This window comes from Notothenia rossii (genome assembly GCF_949606895.1).
Source record: "Notothenia rossii genome assembly, chromosome: 2".
In the NCBI taxonomy this organism is placed as follows: Eukaryota; Metazoa; Chordata; class Actinopteri; order Perciformes; family Nototheniidae; genus Notothenia; species Notothenia rossii.
In genome coordinates this window covers 33612641-33638677 of record NC_136904.1, presented here as the reverse complement: position 1 = coordinate 33638677, position 26037 = coordinate 33612641, and the positions used below count along the sequence as shown (strand labels likewise).

The 26037-nt window shown below is 39.9% G+C and overlaps 1 protein-coding gene across 7 annotated transcripts; it reads left to right on the top strand.

Moving 5' to 3' along the window:
• Positions 1-3979: 3979 nt before the first annotated feature.
• On the top strand, positions 3980-16179 carry LOC307028751 (uncharacterized protein). Of its 7 annotated transcripts, none has more exons than XM_079664025.1 (15): positions 3980-4203; positions 9363-9647; positions 9806-9929; positions 10203-10280; positions 10404-11268; positions 11812-11990; positions 12078-12168; positions 12252-12350; positions 12676-12793; positions 12971-13074; positions 13295-13412; positions 13518-13615; positions 13746-13900; positions 14063-14217; positions 14325-16179. In XM_079664025.1, the coding sequence occupies exons 7-13, from the start codon at positions 12112-12114 to the stop codon at positions 13803-13805; spliced, it is 654 nt and encodes a 217-aa protein (XP_079520151.1). In that variant the 5' UTR covers positions 3980-4203; positions 9363-9647; positions 9806-9929; positions 10203-10280; positions 10404-11268; positions 11812-11990; positions 12078-12111; the 3' UTR covers positions 13806-13900; positions 14063-14217; positions 14325-16179. The 7 variants fall into 7 exon arrangements, 5 of the variants coding, with proteins under 5 accessions (XP_079520151.1, XP_079520153.1, XP_079520152.1 ...); XM_079664027.1 differs by having other exon boundaries at positions 3981-4203; positions 13706-13900; XM_079664026.1 differs by having other exon boundaries at positions 3982-4203; positions 12971-13062.
• Positions 16180-26037: the final 9858 nt, after the last annotated feature.

Below are 26037 nucleotides of genomic sequence, written 5' to 3'. Positions count from 1 at the left end.
CGATTAACGCATGTGTATTTTTTGTCCTCGGCCGCCCCGTAGTTTCAGAGCGCATCAAGTTTAAAATACCATCTACAAGCTGATGCTGACAGCCACGCTCCTGCCGTCCGCTTGCGACAGACCACACTTCCACACTCACCGGCAGGCCCTGACAGAGAGACCTTACGTATATTGTTGTTGTTAGCATCTGGTGCTAGCTAGCTGCGCTAACAAATATAAGGAGCTGTATCAATGAAAACAGAGGAGCGACATTTCGCCGAGCACTTGACTTTATGCAGGTAGCCAGACAATGGGACATTGTACGAAAAGTCAGCACACTCAGCACGGATAGTGCGCGCAACATGATTGCAGCCTCCAGGCAGTTCCCGTTCGAGCATATGCCTTGAGCTGCACATAGCTCCAACGATCCAGCACGCACGCACGCACGCACACACACACACACACACACACACACACACACACACACACACACACACACACACACACACACACACACACACACACACACACACACACACACACACACACACACACACACACACACACACACACACACACACACACACACACACACACACACACACACACACACACACACACACACACACACACACACACACACACCAGGTTGAATTGAGGCATAATAATTAAACCCATCGAATATAAGCGCTTTGAGCACCAGGAAAAGCGTTTTATACCTAAATGTAATGTATTATTATTATTTTTATTATTATTATTATTTGTAATGTTCAGAGGTTGTTGTGTTTAATATTCATGAGAATATTTGTCATTGTTCAAATGATAATAAACATTTGCATAAAGCGTATTTGCCCACTCATATGTTGATAAGAGTATTAAAAACTTGAAAAATATTCCTCTAAGGTACATTTTGAACAGATAAAAAATGTGTGATTAATCGCGATTAACTATGGACAATTATGCGATTAATCGCGATTAAATATTTTAATCGACTGACAGCCCTAGTTTTTACCCTTAAGTCCACCCTTAATGATAGGGTGGAGAGCAAATGTCAGGGACACATGCAAAATGTTCAGTTGTATTTTGAAAATAGAATATACCTGATCAAAATGACCCGTTTCATCACTTAACTCGTTATGGACAATAAAAGCATATCATTTTTTTTTTAAATGTAGTATGATTAAACCACTTATTACACACACTGCAGTTAGCAGAGTAGTGTGTGGGACATGCCAACATCACGTACATCCAATGAAAAAATAAGATATAAAATAAAGGAAACACACTTCAAGAGACTTATCATTGTACTGATATGTGTGAAAATGTTTGGCCTTTTATAATAAGACCTCAGAGTATAATTATTCTGCTACATTTTCATGATAACAGTGATTCTGATGGGGACACCAAAGTTACTATAGTAATATTGACCCGGCTGCATGGCATTTTTCAAGTAAAAGGGTGCGAGACCATTTAAAAAAACAAAAATCCTTATCACAGATAGGTATCTAATGTAGCAAGAATTAATGCCATTACGGATAAAGAAAACCAAATAACACAATTACACAAGTCTCCTTTCAGCCACAGCTGGTCCACATCCATCGTTCTGGCAGAAGTTTCAATATTTACTTGAAAAAAAGACAAGAAAATATTAAAAAAATTAAGTCACTTCAGCCTATTGCAGCGCACAGCCGGCGCACACACGCTAGAGATGACTTCAAAGCCTGTGACTGAGGATCACTCTGGAGGCTCTGTTGTGTGAACGGACGCCTCTCGATACTTGCTCTTCGTTCGTGTATAAATCTGTTAGCAGTGGTTAACTTGTGTGGTCTGTGTTTGGTAGTGTTGATATGATTATATGTTACGGTGGCCCTGAAGTGCAAGACACCACAGCATTTCCGAAAACACCACAGCATTTCAGAAAACGCCACAGCATTTCGGAAAACGGCTCAGCATTTCACAAAACGCCACAGCATTTCCGAAAACACTACAGCATTTCACAAAACACAACAGCATTTCAGAAAACGCTGCAGCATTTCAGAAAACACAACAGCATTTCAGAAAACACCACAGCATTTCAGGAAACACCACAGCATTTCAGGAAACACCACAGCATTTCACATTGGACGGAAAAGGTATTCCTTTAGGGCAGGGGTGGGGAACCTCCAGCCTCCGGGCCGTATACGGCCCGCGAGAACATTTGGTACGGCCCTCGAGGTAATTTATAAACACACGCAAAAAAGAAAAAAATTCAAGAAATCTAGACCGCAAAATAACAAGCGATTGCCTGTTTTTCCTGGCCAAGGTCAGGGTCTTTGAACACAACACGAGCCTAACGTGTCATCACGTGGTATATGTCTCGTCTGACAGGGGTGTAGTTCTAACGGAGAGCACCAGAACGCGGTTCCGGGCCGGGACGCGTCTATCATGTATTCCAAGAATATCCATAAAGAAAAAAATCTGCTTACAGTTTTGTTTCATATGGGTGTTGAGAGATGTAACCATAGATCTATTAATTTTACTCCCAAAGTGCACGAGATTGATGCTTTTAACTTCAACATTAAAAAAAAATCTTCCTGGTTATTTGCAAATTATGGTGGAAAATAAGTATTTGGTCAATAACAAAAGTTCATATCAATACTTTGTTATATACCCTTTGTTGGCAATGACAGAGGTCAAACGTTCCCCCCCCCCCCCCCCCCCACTTAAATCATGTCCACATGGATATGAAACTAAATAGATTTGCACACATCTTGTGTCCATATATTTCTGTTTTGGTGGTCATGCCACGGTGCATGCATGTGCAGGTCATGGTCAAATATCTGGACTAAGAGGTTGATTTTTCTTTGCACAGCATGTAAGAAAGGCGAAATGAATGGGCTGTGATTTAAGTTTTTTAAGCAGACGTTGAGTTCAATCATTTGTACGGCCCTCGGAGGATGTTGTAAAAATTGAAATGGCCCTTGAGAGGAAAAAGGTTCCCCACCCCTGCTTTAGGGAGAACACTTCTTGTTTGTGATTGGACAGAGCCGGCCAGAGAAGCACTGCTGTGATTGGATGTTTTTGCTGCCAGTCAAGAAATGACGCTTCGTGATTGGTCAACGCCCGACAGCTCAATATGTCCCAACCATGGTCCCAACACATTAGCCGTTAGCACAAACTCAGAGCTCACAGTTCCTCATATCTGTTCAGAAACTGGACAAAAGTTAAACATGTACAAAACACAGACTGTCTATGTCATGGCGAATACAGTCGCTGCTTTATTTATGTCTGTATTACGTTGTTGTGAGTGTGTACGGAGCAGCTACAGGTTAGTTTAGCCTAATGCAGGGATGGGCAACTTTGATGGTGGTGGGGGCCACATAATTGATGTACTGGCCACCAGGGGGCCGCAGATTCACTTGGAACACACACACACAAAAATTCCATGTGTTGTTGTTTGTAATTATTAACAAATATACTAAGTCTGACATCTTCATTGACATTTTACAATCAAAGGGAACATCCCCAAAAAATGGGTACATCCTCTAATAAGCTCACTAAACAAATATCAGTTCACAGAAATGTTATTTCATTTTTACAAGTGGCATGTTTGTATTGAACAGGTTATTAAACAGTGGAATAAAACGATTTTAAACTATTGGAAAGCACGGAAAATGTCTGTGTATTGAGATTAACCATTAAAATGACATAAACACTGAAGAAACACACTCTTCAATGTCAGTTTCGGTAATTTATTGACAAGGATGACGACACCCTGAAACAGAGTAATGCAGCAAGATAAGCTGACAAAGTATTACATCCATGCAATTTAATCAACACAAATATATACCACGAAACAGAGTATAGTAGTATAATAGTATAATATATATATAGTATAATATATAGTATAATATAATAGTGGAAACAGTCTTACATGAATGAGTGGACGAACGTCTCAACTCGAGGCGGAGTGAACGAACAATGTTTGAACTAAAATGGCCGCTCGGCACTACCGGGTCAGAGCACGGCATAACCGGGCAGCGACAGCAGTGACACTGCCCTCTAGTGGCCGGCGATAAACTCTTCAAACACGATGTTAATCTATTTATGTGGTTGTGGAATTACTGTACGTTACATTGTGCGGTCGCGTAGTAAGTGAACACCATGCTACCGATTACTATCCGATGAACATGAACGCACCGGACATCGGCTACAACCTCCTCTCTGTCTGACTTCGTCAAGCAGGTAATGTGCTGCACTGCATGCCTCCAATATTTTAATGTTTATTGCAAGTAAATCAGTTGTAGTTACATATCTTTTTAAAGCACGAGCTAGCTAAACACATATTAGCTTTACTTGACCGGAGATATAGTGCAGTGGTGAGTGCTACAACCCGGAAATGAGTTAACATTTTACAACTATTGGTTCCCTCGTCTCAGAGTCAATGGGATTTCTCCATAGGATTTTGGAAAATAGCTCGAAATAAGATCTGTGGAAAACGAACCTGCTTGATAAATGCAACTTTTGTTCAGCCGGATAATCTCCACATATCTACCCTACTTTTATAATTTTCGAATCATGAATACAGTAGGGCCTGGCTCATTTCGTGGCATCTGCAGGCAGTGGCAAGTACTTCCGGCATCTGCCACAGAGGCCGCTACTCCGTGGTATCTGTGGCAAGTATATGCCACAGATGCCACAACTTGCCGTGGCAAGTATATGCCACAACCATTCCACAACTTGCCGTGGCAAGTATATGCCACAACTTGCCGTGGCAAGTAAATGCCACAAGTTAAGAGAAGGTTTATGGTAGCTGCCACTCGCCTTCCGTGGCAAATGCTGATATTTAAACCCGTATTTATCGCGTAAAATGTCGCTGTTTTGGCATAACTTTATCGGACTGATCTGTACACAAGACTGATGATCTGTTACTGATGGTCCGATCTCTATTTTTCAAAAAGATTAAACATTATATGTTCTATAGATTTTACTTGGAGAACGTGGTTTGTTAAAATAAATAAACGTGCTATTTTTATGATAATATTCAAGATATATTATTAGTAAGTTGACATAAAGATCTAACATTGTTGACCAGAGGTGGGAAATAGGCTAACTTGTATACTCAAGTAGCCTACTGTACTTGTGATTTAGAAATAGCCTACTTGTGCTATAAGGATAAGGACAACCAAGCGCAAAGCCTAAAAGCACTGAAAAGCTGGCAAGGGGAGACGGATGAGCCTGACTCAGCGTTCTGTCAAGAACTCGAACAATATCAATTGTTCGCCAGTTTTAAAACGCAATAAAAGGGTGGATAAAAAAGCATGCATTGTGTCTCGATTTTTAATATACTGTCATGATTGTCTTAACGGAATAACATGGTTTGTTTAGATTTCACTGATATCAATATCTAATAAGAATAATCTGAAGCATTTAAATAAAAATGTTCAACCAGAATTAAAATATTAAACAACAAAACAGATGCAATGACATTAATCTGTTTATTAACAACGAAAATAATACAAATTAAGTACATATGCCTGGATTTAAAATAACACATTTTTACATGTGTACAATCAAATATAACTGTGCTTTGCCTCATTTATAAAATATAAATCTTAGCATCTCACTAGCAGTGGCAACTGCAATCAGTTACAGCTGCCCTAAGTCTGTAGCCAAGTCTAATAACACCATTGTACACGTTGCTGTGTCAATACAGATATTTATTTTTTAATTATTTGTCTTTACTAGTAACAATACACCTGGTTATCGTAGCAAGCAGTGGAAACTCCCCTCAAGAAGCGACAATTGCCAAGAGCTTGCGTTGCAACGCTCACTTGCCAATATTTCTTTTTTTATTACAATATAGGCCTATGTTTAGAATACTATCATAGATATAGCACGTTTGTTTATTTTAGCAAACCAAGTAGGCTATTCCAAGTAAAATTGAATATAAATGATAATTTATGATCTTTTTGAAAAATAGAGATCGCACATCAGTCCTGTGATAGTCCAGCGACATTTTACACGATAAATACGAGTTTAAATATCAGCATTTGCCACGGAAGGCGAGTGGCAGCTACCGTAAAACTTCTCTTAACTCTGGCATCTTGTGGCAACTCCCGTTCAGCATGCGCAAATGCCACGGCAAGTTGTGGCATATACTTGCCACGGCAAGTTGTGGCATCTGTGGCATTTACTTGCCACGGCAAGTTGTGGCATATACTTGCCACGGCAAGTTGTGGCATCTGTGGCATATACTTGCCACAGATGCCACAGAGTAGTGGCCTCTGTGGGAGATGCCACAAATGCCAAGGCACATGCCACGGCGAGTAGTGGCAACACTCATTGTGTTCTAGTATGATAAATAAAATAACATTGTACCTTGAAAATCAATGCATTCGTTCATTTGACACGTTGGTGGTTTTAGGTAGGCTATACAGCGACCCCTGGCGGTTTCTAGTGTGAAGTAAAAGTAGAAGTAGCCAACCTAAATGTTGGAATACTCTGTTACAAGTAAAAGTCATGCATTAAAATGTTACTCAAGTAAAAGCGCAAAATGATTAGCATAACAATATACTTAAAGTGCATATTACATGTTTTCATTATAATGATTGATCATGAAAGTGTTCTCAAAGCTGGTAAAGGTGCAGCTAGTTTTAATGACTTTGTATACTGTAGTAGGGTATCTTGTGAATTTACTCAAGGAGTAACTATAAAGTCTGATTTAAGACTTGATTATATGTATCATCATTAATCAGAATCTGTAGTAAGTAACTAAAGGTAGCGTATTAAATAAATGTAGGGGAGTAGGCTACAATTACACAATTTACCTCTGAATTTTAGTGGGGTAAGTAACCTACTACGTAACATAGCATTTACATACTCAACTAAAGCACAAGTAGGCTATTTCTAAATCACAAGTACAGTACTTGAGTATACAAGTTAGCCTATTTCCCACCTCTGGTCAACAATGTTAGATCTTTATGTCAACTTACTAATAATATATCTTGAGTATTATCATAAAAATAGCACGTTTATTTATTTTAACAAACCACGTTCTCCAAGTAAAATCTATAGAACATATAATGTTTAATCTTTTTGAAAAATATGATCGGACCATCAGTAACAGATCATCAGTCTTGTGTACTAGAGATGTTAAGATTCACCGATTCGCATCGGTGCACCGGCATAAACGTTCAAGATGCGAGTGCACCGGTTGAAAGAGTGCACATCGGCTACAGTTTGGGTTGAACTCGCGATGCATCGATTGCGTAGCGTCTTTGCATCGGTAAAAAACCGATTCATTCATATAAAATCCCCTTATCTTGTCAACGTTCAGCAGAGACGATCTTTGATATTTGCTTCGCCACTACGGAGAACGAGAGTCTCAGTTATCAACACACACGGAAGTTGAGGAGAAAGAGAAACACAGCGCAGCGAAAAATACCTACAAATCAAACGTTTGGCAACACTTCGGATTGTTCAAGAAAGACGGTGTAATAGTCATTTATGCTATATAGTTGACCGCAGGTCATGGAGAGTAATAAGGTATCCGTGGACCTTTGTATGAGGTATCTTTATTACTTAACAGGTCTACAGCCATGATACATAGATCCGTCCTAGATGCGGACTTGCATATACACAGTATCACTCCGCAGCCGCACCCCATCAGTAACGTCCTGATGGTATATGTGCGCGGCACTATTACTACAGACGGTCAACTTGAAAAATCACTCGCAAATTGTTAACGATGCCGAGCCGCTTTAAAGTACACAAGTAGTACGAGGAACTTAGCGACGCACATAAAGAGGCGACATGGGGTCTGCGGCTGAAAAGAGAAACCTGAAAGTGAGACATATGAGTTAAATCACTCAGTGAGGTGTTCTGTCAGAGAGAGGTGTTTAGCTTACAGCAGCCTGTGACGGCCAATAATAATTTAAATGTCTTCCTTACTGTAAGCAGTTATGAAATACCTGTTTGTGAAAGGTTATTTGTTTTCTTTATTGTTCAGATAGAAACCAATGCTTTCTGCTCACTGGTGTGTCAGCCTCTGAGTGTTAAGCACATCAGGCTGGCAGATGGGCATTGCTCTATGGTAGCTGTTATTTGCACATTGTTAATCATGAGCAATGCATCCTTACATTGTTTAACTGTGAGGTGTTATACAATTGTACTCTGGAGAGCTTTTAAAGGTAAAAAAATAAACGGCATGATGGGATGTGCAGTACCAAATATGTAAAGCACTTTTTTGTTAATATATGATTTGCTTAATATAAGGAATAAAACAAAAATCCTCTGTCGTACCATATTGAAGTATCATTATTTTTGCATCGTGTTGAATCGCATCGTATCGCCCCGAATCGCATAATGTTGAATCAAATCGTATCGAACTGTATCGCAACAGGGGTGAATCGTATCGTATCGTATCGCATCGCCTGGTGTTTCAAAGGTATCGTTAATGTATCGTATCGTGGTAACGTATCGAGATGCGCATCGTATCGGCCTCAGTGATGGAGATGCACATCCCTATTGTGTACAGATCAGTCCGATAAAGTCATGCCAAAACAGCGACATTTTACGCGATAAATACGGGTTTAAATATCAGCATTTGCCACGGAAGGCGAGTGGCAGCTACCGTAAACCTTCTCTTAACTCTTAACTTGTGGCATTTACTTGCCACGGCAAGTTGTGGCATATACTTGCCACGGCAAGTTGTGGCATATATAAGTTTTGGCATATACTTGCCACGGCAAGTTGTGGCATGGTTGTGGCATATACTTGCCACGGCAAGTTGTGGCATCTGTGGCATATACTTGCCACAGATACAGCATCTGTGGCATATACTTGCCACAGATACCACGGAGTAGCGGCCTCCGTGGCAGATGCCGGAAGTACTTGCCACTGCCCGCAGATGCCACGAAATGCACTTGCTGTCTCTCTGAATCTAATGGCCAGAAGCAAAATGCTAACGTTATGCTATAAACGAACTACAGACCATGGATGTATAATAAGAACCTTTAGAATAATTACCTTTAGAAGTACACCAAAACATAACTGCTAACAATGTAAATGCTGTGTTGGAAACAAAGTTAATGTAAGAAAATGTTGAGTTAAATACTTTTGGCACTGTATATACAAAGCTTGGAAAAATGCCTATTGTGGCTGTCATACTTGCATACAGTGGCAACTAATAGTATTGTGAAGAAATGTCATGACAACCATCGACAGACTGTTACTGCACACTGATTGTTGTGGTCCTATTTAGGACAAAACGTTCAGAGCTGTCCTTGTTCCAGTCCGCCTCTGATTGATTAGTGCTTTAACTCGTAAATTACACCCAATGTTAAAGCTTGTTGATGATATGTGAGATTGTAAATGGTCACTGTATTTTTTTCCTTCAACAGATACCAAACCAAAGCAAGATCTAACAGCACTTTTAAGAGCCTTTTTCAATTTCTTCTCTTCTCCCTCCTCAGAGCTATATTCCCTACATTTCTTCCTGTCTTCTCCCCATTTTTACCATCCTCATCTCTGTCTCTTTACCACTTTCTCTTTTGTATTTATACGCATGCAAACACACGCACCTGTGTGTGTTTTGATTTCTAGTTCCTGAAATGGCTGCTAAACAAGGCGAGGAACAGCTAGAAGATGCCATTTTCCTTGCCGATTTACTTTGTAAACAACTGAAGGTACATTTTTTTATTTCAATTGTATTGGTTTTGTGCCCGATGTACTGATTAGGTTGATTGATTATGTGCTTGTAATTTTGTAATGCTTGTAAGTGAATAGGAATACACTGGGAATGAAAAGCAGCTTGTTGTGAAAATGCATGACTACTTTATTGAAGGAGGAAGAAGACAGGGCCAGAGCAGCATCTAACAGGAGCAGAATCCGCTGGGTTGGCAAAGATGCTCAGGGGTGTCCTCTAAAAAGGAGGAGCAGAAGTGGGGCAACCTGCCGACGTACTAAGGGTTTGTGCATGTATACAGGTATTCATGATTAACATATCATTTTTGTTGTGATTGTTCGCAACATGATTGGTACAGCATGTTTCAGCTTAGAGAGGTATTGAACAAATATCTGTTATTCCGTCGTACATATAAAAATAGGCATTGTAATAAATAGTTAGAGTTGGTTAGAACTGTTAGAACTCTTTTAATGCATAACACTTGCCTGCGATTGCCTCCTGTTCTCTGTAATTATTATCTGTTACCAATATATCTATTATTATTATTATTTTTCAGCCAGAACTGTTGCCATTGACAGTCCAGTGACTGTGGAACCAGCTGGAGCAACCTCTGCAGTACCCCTTCAGCTTTTTGGTAGGATGACATTTACTATCATTGAAAGTTAGGAAATGTGTCAACATAACATCAAACGAATACGTGATGCAATATGAGTACGCTTTTGTGATGCTGAACATTTTCTTTTTTGTTTGTTTCCAGAGGATGAGATTCAGCAATTGCAGGAGCTTTTGGTTGATCAACCATCAACCTCTTCCTCATGGTGCCTGCGCCAAAGTGCTGCCCAATTGGAGTGGCAAAAGGCAAGGTCCCATCACTTGGACAGCTTGCTGTCTTCAACTATGGTACCGGAATGGAGATGCTCACATTGCTCCGCTCCTGCGGTCCTTCGCTGCAGAGAATGCATGCCCCTTGAATGGTTGTGTCATGACTGTGACATTTCTAAACACAGCATACACACCCTTCATATCAGGGAGTCCTTCAATGAAGGATATTTCAAATGTATTCCCCCAACAATGTCACTAGTCAAGACAAATGCCATGTTCACTTTGAGACACCAAGGTATTTCACTTAACACAATTTAGCCCCAAGTGGTTATTTTATAACTTTCCTAATGTACTGGTAGTTTAAGACATATTTTTAACCTCTCTTCACAAATCGTCTTCTGCCCACTGGTAGGCCTTCACACTCGTGTAACCCTGAAGGTGTTACAGAGTCTATAGGCAGGCCTGTCATTTTCGTCTGCATTAATGCTATGATTTTAAGTGTTCTTTTTGTCACCCTAATACAGGTAATGAATGCGATTGTTTTTACTAAACTGTATTTGTTATTAGAGCGTTATGATTTGCATCTCCCCAAGAGGGTGTGCAACACATGCCATTACGAATGGACACCTGATTGGGGAGACCTCATTAGAAGCGGTTACTGGCCAGCTTCTGTGAACGGAGACACGTTATATTCCACGGATGTCTTCAAATCTTTTGAGGACCTGAAGACTGTGGCACCAGGTTTGTCCAGACAGGCCTTTTTACAGATGCTGGAACGGAGGACACAGCATTATGGAAGGGTAAGATGACTTTCACTGAGTATTGCATACGTAGAGGGCATTGTGAAAGGATGCATTTTATTTTGTGTAGATGAAACATGTTGATTGGAAATATGTTTATGTCAAAATAACTAAATTGAAAAGCTTACAATGTTACTGAAAGTAGTTTAACTAGTGTTACATTAGAGCTAAAAACCTAGCACTGGTAGATGTAGGACATACTGTATAAGATCAAACATATCATAATCCAACTTTTGTTCTTTACTGAAGAACACAATTTGTATGATGAAAAACATTGTGCTCTTCAGTGGGAAAAAATAGGATTATGTATTGTATTGTACTGTAGAGAAAGTAGAGTCATGGCGCATATGACAAAAGCTGAAATAATGCTCCTACTCTTCCAGCATCTTCCGATCCTAACCTGACCTTCACTTTTCAGGATATCGTGTGTTAGGGATACTCATAATAGCCCCCCTCTTGCCTCCAACCACTGTGAAAGTCTTCCTGTTTCCTCGTATTATTCTGACATGTGTAAGGTAAAAATGTTGCTTCTCAAACTTCCAGACAGGAAAAATCCATGGAGATGTCTTCCAAAGAAGCTTTCTGGAGTATATGGCCTGCCAGTACGAGTGCCAGAAAATGACGTGTGATGAACCGTTCTCAGGCGCAGCTTCTACTCCCAAAATGTTGGCTGTGTCAGTGGATGGGAATAGGAAACAGTAACGTTTCCGACAGTCACAGAGGTACATCTTTTTTGTATGTCAATTGAATTTAAGAAGTAGCCTACCAATGATGATAATAATGAATTGAATATTTATTTTTGAATTTAGGATCGATGAACCACTTTTTAAAGGGCCGTTCATCATGGAAGACTCGGCTGTCACAGACTTTGTTGACAAAGTCAGAACAAATGTAAAATGTGTAAGCACAACATTTTTTTTCCTATCATTTTTCTAGCCTTTACTTGTTTTGAGAGTGTAACATTAAAATGTCTTTAATTGTAGACCCCAGGAAAAGGTACATGTGGCACCAGCCAGTGGTCAGCTGATCGAGAGACAGCAAGAAGAGCCAGCAGGCTTGATGAAGAGGGTTTAGAGGTGGCTGTATGTAGACATGGAGTGCTACTGAAAGCTCTCAACATGTTCAGAGGAGAAATATTTGCCTACCCCTTGTTCCTTCAAACGCAGTTTCAAGCTACAAACGTGCATTTTTATTGCACAGATATTGCTTGTAAATACTGGCCCTACCTCGAGAAAGTGGCAAAGACAATGCCAGAACTGCGACCTTTGCTGAGCATGCAACCGTTTCTCTCGGTCATGCATGCCGAGGCCCATTCCACAAAGTGTGAGGGAGGCCCACTCTTATATTATTGTGATTGTAAGATTTTTTTTTTATTAATCTATGACATATAATATGTGTATTTGTTAGATTGTGTGGAGTGGGAGAAATTTGGAGGGTGCTGGTTCGACGGCTGGGGAAGAAGTGGAGATGGTGAACAGCTTTCTGTCACGTTATGCCATCACAACTAAGTACATGACAAAATCAGGTATGTCCTCTTGACATTAGACCAACATAATTCTGTCTTGAAGTTATTATCCATCTCTTACTTTACTTTATCTTTGTCTTTGATGTAGTCTGTTTCAACAGTACTAGAGTTTTTATGAGTTGATTTCCAAACACCCAAGTTATATTATCTGCTTGTCAATTTTACTTTTAAAAACAGCTCGCAATGACATGTTGACTGTCCATGCAATGGGATGGAACAGACGGAAGCAGGAAAACCTTCATGTCGTGTTGGTCAAGAGATATGTCAAGGTAATTGGCCATGTAAGTATAGGCATGACAAGATTAGATTTGTAAGACTAATGTGCAAACCTGTCACAAACAAATAATTGTCCAAGCTGGTAAAGTGTTGGATACTGAGTGCTTGCGCGGGTCTGGAAAAGTTTGAATGATTAATTACTGTTTACAAGACATGAAAAGTTATGGAAATTTGGGTGAAAATCTTGAAAATACATCTGTATCGGCAACATCTTTTTTACAACAGACAATCGCAATGTTGGAGGGTGAGACTCAAAAAATGAAGCACACCTGCGAAGAGCTTGGATGCCCTGAGGACAAAGTCCAACAATGGGTTAATGATGTTAGAGACTGGGCAACAAACGGTATGCTGTTTCCTAACTTGATAATATAACATTGTTATTTAACCTATAGTATTAACACCTATGTTGTCTTTGTCCTCAAACTGTGTTTCTTGTTATTTACCCAAGACAACACATCAGGCGACAATCAGTCTCTCCAGATGTCCATTGAGCAGCTATTTCTAGGGCTGTGCCAAAAGAAAGCTTGCCTCTCTATAGACAGACTGGTAAGTTATTATTATTCAGTTGCAGTCATGTAATTAAAAAATTCCATTGAACATTGTTTCTGTAATCTTTTTTACAATTACGTCACATAGACAGCAATAAGATTTGGCAGTTGCTTCGCAAAATGTTAAGGGAGGAAAAGACCAAACTCTTAGCGGCAATACGCCAGTACAACACCGGACAGCCTCCTGAAGGAGAAATCCAGGAAGAAGAGGTGGAGAGAAGACTGTCTGCAGAACAGCAAACAACAGACAGTCTAATATGGCCATGGGAAGTGCAAAGTGATGGTAGGAGCTTCTCTTGTTTGTGTTAATATAATATGTTTATTTTCTGGCACTAAGCAAGACCTATAACACCAGCTTCCCAGTTAATGGACTATGACCGGTCACTTATCCTACTGGTGCATGTCTTGGTCGGTAATGGTATGCTTGCTGTTCCTCTCTCTTCAGAATCGTTGTCTTTGATGCCTACATGGACAAAAGGAGACTTGTGGAGGAGAGGGCCATAATTGTGAGGGAGCTGAGGCAGCACTGCCTTTATCTGAGAAGTCAGGCTCACAAGATCAGGATGCAGATGCAACATGTGTCATGTGGAGGACATCGTGGTAAATTCCATGATGCCATAACCAAATACTACTTAACATCCACAGTGTGTACTATTAACAAAAATTAAATGCCTTTTCATTATTCTATTCTCTATGTTCTGCCCTAGACATGACTCAAGAAGGGAGAGATGGATTAGCTAGTCTTCTAAAGAAAAGACTTGCTGACGTGGACACACACATCCAGCATCTTTCTTCGGCCTACAGCCTGGCAATCGGACCAAATGCCCCTCAATGGCCTGATGATTCTGTGGAGAACCATGACCAAGACAGTGACATCAGTGATGACAGTGAGGAAGACCCTGATGAGGACATCACACACACCCTACCCCCACCTTGAGGAAAGGACGCTGGGGCACAGCGCCTCTCTCCCCCGCCCTACCCCCTCCTTGAGGAAAGGACGCTGGGGTACAGCGCCTCTCTCCCCCACCCTAACCTGAATGACACTAGGGTGTACAGCAGGGGTGGCCAACCAGTTAGAGGTTGAGAGCCAATAATTTCCCTGCGTTACTGCAAAGAGCCACATCATACAGATAGGCACACATGCTGGGTGTATGTCCCCCCACCTCTCTCTCTCCTTTCTGTGAGCTCCCTCAGTCTCTTCCTCTAGGTGCCAGTCTCTCTCACACATAGAACATGAACATCTAAACATTTACAATAATTGACCCACACACTCAGACACACCCTCCCTCACAAAGACACACATACCTCTGCTCAGTCAGAATTCTTGTTAATGTCACACACCATGATATTGACTGAAATGTACTTAACCTCTCCTACCAGTATTAAGACCAGAGGCCAGTTATCGTCAAACAATAACATTGTGTGCACTCTCACACACAACTTCTCACTTCAAATAATGTGAAAAAAAGTTGTTATCTTACTATGCATGTTGCTTCTTTGAACGAAGTGAACATTCTGGAATGAATTGCCTTGAACAATCCTTAAAAATGTGGCTTGTGAGGAATATGTAAACGTTTGTATTTAAAACAAACCCATGACTACGGTTGGTTCAAACATTGCTATGTATTGTATTTTAGTTAATTCTCCTCACTTGATAACTATCTCAACCTTTACCTAACCTAGCTGACAGATATGCACTTTCTCTATTTTTTATTTCTTTACCACAATTCACCTATTCGGGAGTCCTTCTGTGTCAGCAACCAGCTTTCCGTGAGCAGGCCCTCTCTCACACTCACACACACACACACACACACACACACACACACACACACACACACACACACACACACACACACACACACACACACACACACACACACACACACACACACACACACCTATAACTACAAAGTGTTGCCGTTTAGGGTTGAAAACATTATATTGAGTTATTACGGTTTTATCTGAGTTATTATCTTCAGAAGCAGAACTCTCCCTTCACTGTCACATTGCGAGTGCAGTAAAGCCTGCCTCCGGTGCTGCAGGATCTGCATTCTGATTGGCTAAATCACTTCTATGTTGAAAACTCTGTAACGATTGGCCTGGAACTTGTGTGTTGTTTACCCTTTGTGAACTGGGATACATATGTGCAAAAAAACACAAAATAAAAATTCTATATGAATTGAAGTTCACAAACCATGGTTTACGTGTCAACTCACTAATTTCTTTGTTGATGTTCACATATCTGTTATCTGATTAAATAAATGCTATTTTAGCCCACTTCCTTCCAACTGAACAGATGTTATCCAATACCCATAGTCCGACAGGTATTCACCTGGCTTTCTTAAAGTAAAACAGGTACACAAGTTAACAAAATACTACATTTATTGTCATGTTTCTCACACTATGAATGTACCATTACAACAGCATTCGTCTACATATAAGAGGCAATGTAAGCTGTGTCCAAGTTCTGACACCCATGTGCAACATCTCAACTGGCTCATATCTTGTCTTATTAATGTTTCTCATAACTAATTGTATTAAAATAAACTCATTTTCCATCAACCAGCTTGTCACAGGAGTCTCAATGTTCGTCACACCCTCTGAATGTACCATTACAACAGCATTCAGCTACATATAAGAAAACATACAAGTGTGTCCAAGTTCCGACACCCTGTGCAACACCTCAACTGGCTCATATCAGAATCAGCAATCCTTTATTAGTCCCACAGCGGGGACATTTTCGCTTGTTACAGCTAAAGTGGCATAGCAGCTAAACAAAATGCATACCACAGAATAAGCTAACATATTAATTATATTATATATAATTATATTTAAAAACATTTTAGAAGGCCTCACGAAATACTTTAATGTAAATTAAAATGTGAAGGAATGTGTTTAATGTGGTGATTGCTATCATTGACATTATTCACCCACGGATCTATGGGTTGGGGTATTGTTCCGTACGGACATTTTAGTTAACCGGACTTCCTGTTGATGTGAAATCCGAAAACATTTTAAAAGAATAAAATAATACTTTATTCCAAGTGTGCTTGCTTTTCTCTTTGAAAGTCATCACATAACGGCATTGTAATACACGGTTCGGCTGCATGAAATATTACATATCTGCCGTAGTTCTCTATTTACTGTATAGAGCCCTGATGAGACTTCTAGACAAACAGGAAGAACTGCCGCCAAAACTGAATATGTGACGTGGATAGGGTGGCCATTTCCATAACACCAAAAAGGAGGACACTTTGGGATTATCTTTTAGTTTTTATCCTGGCTTCACTGAATCCTTCACACTCAAAACACAATAAGACTCTAGTGTACTAACCACAAGTTGAATGTCTATTTACGATACTTTTGCCCTTTCCTGGCTGCTTCCAAGAGTTTTTTGTTTGTAAGGAGTCTCTGGTACATGTCTGTGCACTCAAATGTGAAGTTGACACAAATTTGCAGCTCTGCCTTGACACTGTCCACATCCAGACGATTTCTCTCATTTCTCCATGCTGAGGTCATCATTGAGAACACACGTTCTGTATGTGCATTGCTACATGGGATGGAGAAGATGTAGGCGCTGATCTTCCTCAGATTCACAAGTGGGACTTCTGCTTTGGAAAACAGTTTCAGATACCGCTCCTCACTGTGGCATCCTTCCATTTCTGAAGAGCTGAGAATAGCTTCCACCATGCCATATTCCTCATAGAGTCCATCCATGTCAATGTCTTTCAGGCTGCAGGCTTGGACTGCATCACTGTATTCTCCATAGGACACAGCAGTTGTGAGGCCAAGCTTTGACACTTTACTATGAAAGCTGTTCTCAGAGAAGTCATACCTTTCACTCACGTATTTCTTGGCTCTTTCATAGAAAACAAGAAAATCAGCCTCACATTTCTTAGCCAGATCAGGGGTTAGCTGCTTGAGTTTGTTGTTCACAGCAAAGCCAAAAAATGTGTCCTTTAACCTTCTCTCAAGTTTCCCTTTCAGTTCAGTCATTACCTTAAACACAGAGGTTATGCTGAATGATTTGGCCTCGAGTGCTTCAATGCAGTCTGAAAACACTTTCAGAATGTGACTGAGGAAGAGAAAATACATCTCAGATACTTCGTTGCCATCCTCTCCAAAGCATTTCCACAAAATCTTGGAGCATTCCTCCTCACATAGACTCTGAAAGTAGCTGGTCAGGGGTCTCCAACACTTCAGGATTCTGTCAATAGATGGCAGCAGAGACAACCATCGCGTGACAACGTGCCGCAGCAGATTGCATTCCTCCACTTCCACAAACTCGCAGAATTCCTTCAACTGCGCCGTTCTGCTAGCTGAGATGCTAAAATGGCTATACACCTTAAGCACAACATTTTCAATGTCAATATCCAAGTTGCTTGCTGCATATCTTGTTGCATTGTGCAGAATATGGGCTAAACAGTTTGCAGCGAGCACATCTTTTTGAGCCTGTTTCAGTTTCTGATAAACACTGTTGTGTTTTCCATAGTTAACGCTGGCGTTGTCTGCTGCATGACATTTTTTTCACATCTAGTCCAGACATCTCCAGTTTAGATAGCAGCTGATTTGTTATAGCTTCCGACTTTTCATTGCTATCACTGTAAAAATCCAACAGTGCATGTTGCACGCCCTCCTCAAAGTGAAAATATCTCAGTACAATGGGGAAACACTTGATCGTACCTTTGTTTGATGCATCACTTGCCACTGAATAATGCAGTTCATTTTCTTTTATGTAATCCACATGCGTCTGGACAGAGTAGGGTGCTGCTAGGATATTTTCGCACAAAGCTTTGGCTTTTGTTTTTCCACAGGTCATCCCTTTTGCTATTGATGAGTCGTTGTAGATTGTGCGATCAACTTTTATTCCACAGTCTACACTCCTGTATGACTGGTGATGCTTGACGGCATGATAAACTTTACAAAGTTCTGCTGCGGAGATTTTGTCATCTTGAGGCGATGAAGCTTCACGGAAAAACGATAAAAGTGAAGAGACACCTGCGCTTTGATCGTTGCTTTTGTGCTTATCTGTGTTAGCATGTCTGTCGACAGCACCTTTTCCTTTGCTACTTACGTCCACATCGCAACGACACAACGTGCAAAAAGCATGGAAGTCGTCCTTTCGGCTTTTTGTGAGGAATCCATGCTCTTTCGACCATTCAGGATTAAATGAAGTCTTTCGTTTCGGCATTTCTGCGGTTTAACCTACCGCTAACTAGGCGGAGTTGGCTCATGAGCTAGTCTGCTAGCGCTAACGTCACTCTGTGCCACAGTGCCATGCCGTGAACGTGACGTCAAGAAGCACATGGCTAATTGTTTACGTTTATTAACCAATGAAATACAAGATATTTATTTGACATCACATTCAGCCAATAATTTGTAAGACCACAAGTCTTACAGGGATATATACTTACACATAACTTATTTTTTGTATTTCTTTGTATAATTGTCTATTTTTTTTTTATACCCTAAAAGTATAAAATGGGGATCACCTCAAAAGGAGGACAAATGAGCGTCCGGCTCAAGGCTGCGCCGGCAGACGGACACAGACATTGAAAACCGGACTGTCCGACCTAAAACCGGACGGATGGCCACCCTAGACGTGGATCATAAATATATCAGCAATTCAACAACATCTTGCATTTCTTTTCACACAATACGTCTTGCAGTATCAATCCTAATTCGGCTGACTTTTATATTTGATCCAATTGGTAGATAGGCTGTATTTACACCATAACGGTGTACAGCTGATAGAAAGGGACACCTAGTGGTTAAATCACGTTATTGAATTGTATTATTTTTATTATTAGATATTAATAGGAGACACAGTCAGACACACTAATAAAGCTTTATTTAAACATTAAAGAATACTTTAGGTTAAGGTCTTCTTTTGAATAAGAAAAAAGCTTTGGGGGTATACATATTAAGCCTGACAAAGTACTAATATATTGCTTTCCTGCAATGTTAACTACTGTATGTGTAAGCACTTATTTTAACTGATATTATACATATGTATTATACTCTTATAAGATGTATGTAGATAGTATAAGAAATGTGCAGAATATGACAGTTTAATGGTGGAGGTATACACACATATTGATAGATTTCTTGTTATGCACTGTTGAGGAACCTGCGACCAAAGTTTTTAATCTCCGACCTTGTCAGGTATTGAACAATCAATAAATAAAGAACACAGAATTATTAAATATAAAACACAGAATTTGTGTGATTACACTAAATGGTTTACAAATAAACACCACTGCATATTTACAACTGTTACACATGCTGCTGTAACGAAAAAATGTCCAACTTGGGATCAATAAAGTATATCTTATCTTAAGATGATCGATGCTACTGCCATATTTACAAAATGTGCCTCTGAACCTTGACAAGTGCATGTTTCAGGCTTATCAATGAACAACAGGAGGGGTCACAGACATAAGACCAGCTGTTAAATAAAATCTAATATCAGATAATATCAGATATGGTCAGAGATTACATTTCTGTATCAAATGTAAATATTTTTTCCAAATCCAGAATGAACAAGTACAGGGCTGTTATTAATTATGCATGCAGGCCAACAAAAAAAAAAGTCCATCACATACCACCAATGCAGCTTGATCCCTCAGGTGGGATGAAGTTTTATTCTTTTTTTGTGCCTGGACCCAGGTATTTGCTTTCGTATCAAACTTGTCCATTAGTTTGCTAAGGCGCAGTTTGCGGGGCTGAACCGCCTTACAGAATTTGCAAGTTTTGCATGCCACATTCAGTGACATGCAGCAGCTTTAGCAATGCCTCGAAGTGGAACCTGGTCCTGGCATTCTTTTGGAGATAAAGACAACTAAAAGACAAGGTCGTTTAAAACTGGGTTTCAAATTCAGAATGCAATCAAATACAAATATTGACAAATTTTCCTTTGTCTAGTCTGTGACTGTAAGTCCCTCCCCAAGCTACAACAAAAACTGTATCCTGTTTAGAATAGAATAAAAACACTTGCATTTTTATTTAATTTGAGTAAATTAATTTAGTATCAATGCAATAATGGCCCCTTACTTAGTTTTAGTACAATTTCAAAGCAAAGCTAAAATTCAGCGGTAAAATATTATGTCATCGAAACGTAAGGTTACACAACTTCTACTATCTTACAAGCTTGACCATGACATTGCACTGTAAAAGCACTATCTTGAATTTGACGAAAATATATGATAATGTTAATCTGTTGAAATCCTATATATAAAATTGTTTTTATAATATAATCTAGAATTATAGCAGTACTACAGTATAATACACTGCAACGTCTTCTACTGTGTTACCAGCTCGAATAAGACCATTTTAAATGTCCCTGTAAGTTTTGCATAACAAAGAGATAAATATATGACACTGTTAGTCGATTGTAATGCTATATATAAATCGTGAAAAGTTTAAGTTCTTACCTGTGGGCACAACTACCTGTGTGTGTGTGTGTGTGTGTGTGTGTGTGTGTGTGTGTGTGTGTGTGTGTGTGTGTGTGTGTGTGTGTGTGCCTGCGTGCGTGCGTGCGTGCGTGCGTGTGTGTAAAAGAGAAAGTGGTAAAGAGACAGAGATGAAGATGGTAAAAATGGGGAGACAGGAAGAAATGCAGGGAATATAGCTCTGAGGAGGGAGAAGAGAAGAAATTGAAAAAGGCTCTTAAAAGTGCTGTTTGATCTTGCTTTGGTTTGGTATCTGTTGAAAGAAAAAAATACAGTGAACACTTTAGAATGCATGACAATTTACAATCTCACATATCATCAACAAGCTTTAACATTGGGTGTAATTTACGAGTTAAAGCACTAATCAATCAGAGGCGGACTGGAACAAGGACAGCTCTGAACGTTTTGTCCTAAATAGGACCACAACAATCAGTGTGCAGTAACAGTCTGTCGATGGTTGTCATGACATTTCTTCACAATACTATTAGTTGCCACTGTATGCAAGTATGACAGCCACAATAGGCATTTTTCCAAGCTTTGTATATACAGTGCCAAAAAGTATTTAACTCAACATTTTCTTACATTAACTTTGTTTCCAACACAGCATTTACATTGTTAGCAGTTATGTTTTGGTGTACTTCTAAAGGTAATTATTCTAAAGGTTCTTATTATACATCCATGGTCTGTAGTTCGTTTATAGCATAACGTTAGCATTTTGCTTCTGGCCATTAGATTTATGATTAAAAAATTATAAAAGTATTGTAGATATGTGGAGATTATCCGGCTGAACAAAAGGTGCATTTATCAAGCTGGTTCGTTTTCCACAGATCTTATTTCGAGCTATTTTCCAAAATCCTATGGAGAAATCCCATTGACTCTGAGACGAGGGAACCAATAGTTGTAAAATGCTAACTCATTTCCGGGTTGTAGGACTCACCACTGCACTATATCTCCGGTCAAGTAAAGCTAATATGTGTTTAGCTAGCTCGTGCTTTAAAAAGATATGTAACTACAACTGATTTACTTGCAATAAACATTAAAATATTGGAGGCATGTGGTGCAGCACATTACCTGCTTGGCGAAGTCAGACAGAGAGGAGGTTGTAGCCCAGGGATGGGCAAATGGCGGCCCCCACCTCCTCTTTTTGCGGCCCTCAGATTAATTTATAAACAATTAATAAAAAATAAAAAATAAATAAAAGAATGTTTTTACTTGTAGTACTGATACCGTCCACTAGACTCCTAGTTACGTCGCGAGCTGCGTACATGATTTCAAATACCGCAAAATAATCTGTGACGCATTTGTGTGTATTGTGTTTGTATCCCGGGGAAACGCTCACAAGAAACACCGGCTGTTGTTATGCCTGCTGTGACGTTAAGTTGCCTCTTGTAATTATGTAATTATTATTATACTTGAGTAAAAGTAGAAGCACTCAGATCTTGTACTAGAATAAAAGTAGAAGTACTCAGATCTTGTAGCTACTTGAGTAAAAGTAGAAGCACTCAGGTCTTGTACTTGAGTAAAAGTAGAAGTACTCAGATCTTGTACTTGAGTAAAAGTAGAAGTACTCAGATCTTGTACTTGAGTAAAAGTAGAAGTACTCAGATCTTGTAATTGAGTAAAAGTAGAAGTACCAGAGTGTAGGAATACTCTATTACAGTAAAAGTCCTGCATTCAAAATGTTCCTCAAGTAAAAGTAGAAAAGTATTATCATCAAAATATAGTTAAAGTAGCGACAGTAAAAGTAGTCATTGTGCAGATTGGTCCATTTCAGAATAACATATATGATATGTTTTATAATGATTGATCATGAAAGTGTTCTCAAAGCTGGTAAAGGTGCAACTAGTTTGAATGACTTTGTATACTGCAGGGTAGCTTGTGGATTTACTCCAGGTGGAACTAAAGTCTGATTTAACACTTGATTATATTTCACATCATTCATCCACATCTGTGAAGTAACTAAAGTTATTACATACATGGAGTGGAGTAGAAGTACACCATGTACCTCTGAACTGTAGTGGGGTAGAAGAACAAAGTAGCAAAACATTGAAATACTTAAATAAAGTACAAGTATCTCAAAATTGTGCCCAAGTATAGTACTTGTTGAGTTTATGAACTTAGTTGCTTTACACCATGTGGCTATAAAGATAGAAAGACTAAGCCTTGCACAGAGGCATGAAAATACATTTTCAAAATGCTCAACAGTGCTGCCAAAATTATAAACTGACTGCTACACAATTAAAATAAATGCTTTTACATATTTCTATTAGATGTGACTCTTTTGCGTTTCTGTTATTATTAACGCTGCCTCTTTAGTTGTTCTGACTGCTAAAATCCTCTGTTATTCCTCATTTTAAAGCCGATATTCCGTGGGGTGGCGGAGCCGGGGGCTCGGATCCTTGTCACCTTTTTCATACAGATGAGTTTGCATCCCAAAGCCTCAGTCACCTTAATTCATGTAATAAAAACATCTCAGGTCAGTAACACTCAAAGCTAAATGTGCAATACCATGTTCAGCTATGTTACTATTTATAATGTTATTGTTGTTAAATCAGAAGATGTACATATTGGAATGATTTCTTAACTTACAGTAGGCTATTTTTTACAATGTGTGTTGGAAGGATTTATTAAATTACTATGAATATTGTCATTGTTGAAGGCTTTTAGAGAAGGGTGAACTATAAGCCTGAATTACATAATATTTTATACCTAAAAACATAAAAGCCACAATAAATAAATCACAATTATTGTAGTTATTTTTACCTCCCGTATTGCTTTCAACCCACCAGCTTTTATGGTGTTGTTACGTCACTAACTGTAAACTTGTCACATACAGTCTATGGTCACTCAGAGTAACCTACAGTTAATTTAGCTGCTGGAGAAAAAAGATCAGGGGGGGAGGGGGGAGAGAGCTGCCGTTTCATTCAGACTGTTTAAAAAACGGTAACAACGGACTATTTTTCTTAGCGGATGCATGTCAATTTAAATCAATACAACTATTTTTTAAATCAATAAAAACATTTTCGAAATCCATAAAAGCATTTAAATTAATATTGGGAGTCATGTCGTTACTTTGTTGAGAATGTGGCCATGTAATAAGCGGGATAATTTGCAGCGACTTGTTCGTTATGGGGAAAATAACACCCGTCATCCAGATCAGGATCCCTCCGCTATACTTTGGGATCCTGATCTGCCGACGAGGCTCCATTAAAATATAAATGTTTTTAGTGAATTACTGAGTTTAGGCACGTTAATAACGTTTTAATGAATTTGAATACAGTATATTCATATGTGTCAGTGATTTCATGTCAATTCGGCGAACATAAACATAAATGATCGTGGTGAAGATGATGATTAAATTAGGATTAAAAATCGAGAGCCGGGCATTTCCTCCCGTTCGTTTTTTCCGACAAACAACATTATTTTGTTATATAACAACATGGTGATGTTTTCTAAATTATTACATGTCTCTTATTTAGCACAGAGTATGATATACGTGACATATGGATCTTAACAAAGTTCCGCTGTACATCCAGTGTACTGTATCTGACTTTATTTCACATGAGCTCCAGTGTGGAACCCCACTGCACCCCCTGGTGGATCAATGATCCATTGCAGCTGGCTTCATTATAATTACATTTATCTATCACGGGGGCGATCTCAAGTCAAGCTGGAGGTTTTCCCTTGAGCGAGGGCAGATCACGTACCAATCACGGCCCTCGCGTTTCAAACTGTCTGAAATGAATCGCTACATCTGTAGTTGTGCATCTTTCACTTTTGTTCATCCAAAACTAAACTAGTACTTTGTTTGTTTAAAGTTTGCCAAAAAAGTTTAAATATGGAACATTTGTCATGGTCAGACTATTGGCTAAAAATAAACTTTACCTGGGAGGCTGAGTATGGTGATGCTTCTGTATTTGGCACACTCTCTGGTCCCCCAATTTGAACAGGGGAACCACCACTCCGATCTGCCACCCTTTTGGTACTGCCCCCAAATTCAACGCAATGTTGATGAGATGTGTCAAACATGACAGTTCCCTAAACACCCAGAGCATTCAGCATTTCTGGACGTCTCACCAATCCCGGGGGGTTTGCCACAGTGGAGTTGTTAAACAACCTCATTGACCTCCTCCAGGGAGCTTGATGTTGATCCTCTATCAACCCCCAGCTCTGCCTCTACCTTAGAGTTCCCCAAAGTGTTTCATCCACCGCCCATCACCCCATCAGTTGAGGTCAACAGTGTTCAAGCCTCTCTTCACCGGAGTGTCCAAGACATATGGCCTCAGGTCCGATGATACAATAACAAAATTGATTCTCAACCTTCTGCCTTAGGTGCCCTCGTACCATGTCCACAGTTTGGCAAGCACAGAAGTCGAATAACAAGTCACCACTCAGGTCAGATCAGGGAGGCCATTCCTCCTGATAATGCTCCTCCAATTGTTTTCATTATTGCCCATATGTGCATTGAAGTCTCCTAGCAAGACTAAGGAATCCCCTTCACAAGCCCCGTACAGGACTCTGTTCAGTCTCCAAGAAGGCATACAACTCAGAATACTAGCCCCCCCCCCAACTCCATAACCCGCAGACAAAGAGAGGCAACCCTCTTATCCACTGGGGTAACTCCAACTTAGCCCGCTCTTTGCCAGGGACTTTTGAGTATCCCAACACCTGCAGGCGCATCACATCTTGGTCAACTCCGGAGAACAATAAAGTCCAGCCCCTATCCAGGTGGAAGGTTCCAGAGTCGAGGCTGTGCATGGTTGTGAGCCCCACCAGAACAAACTGGTAACACTCTACTTCACGCACAAGCTCTGGCTCCTTCCCCCCCAGAGAGGTGGAGTTCCATGTCCCCAAAGCCAGCCTCTGCTGCCAGAGTCTGGTCCGTTGAGACCCTCTTCCTTCACTGACAGCCTTCTGGCAGCGCAAACCCAACCCCATCAGTTTGCCCCTAGGTAGTGAGCCTATAGGA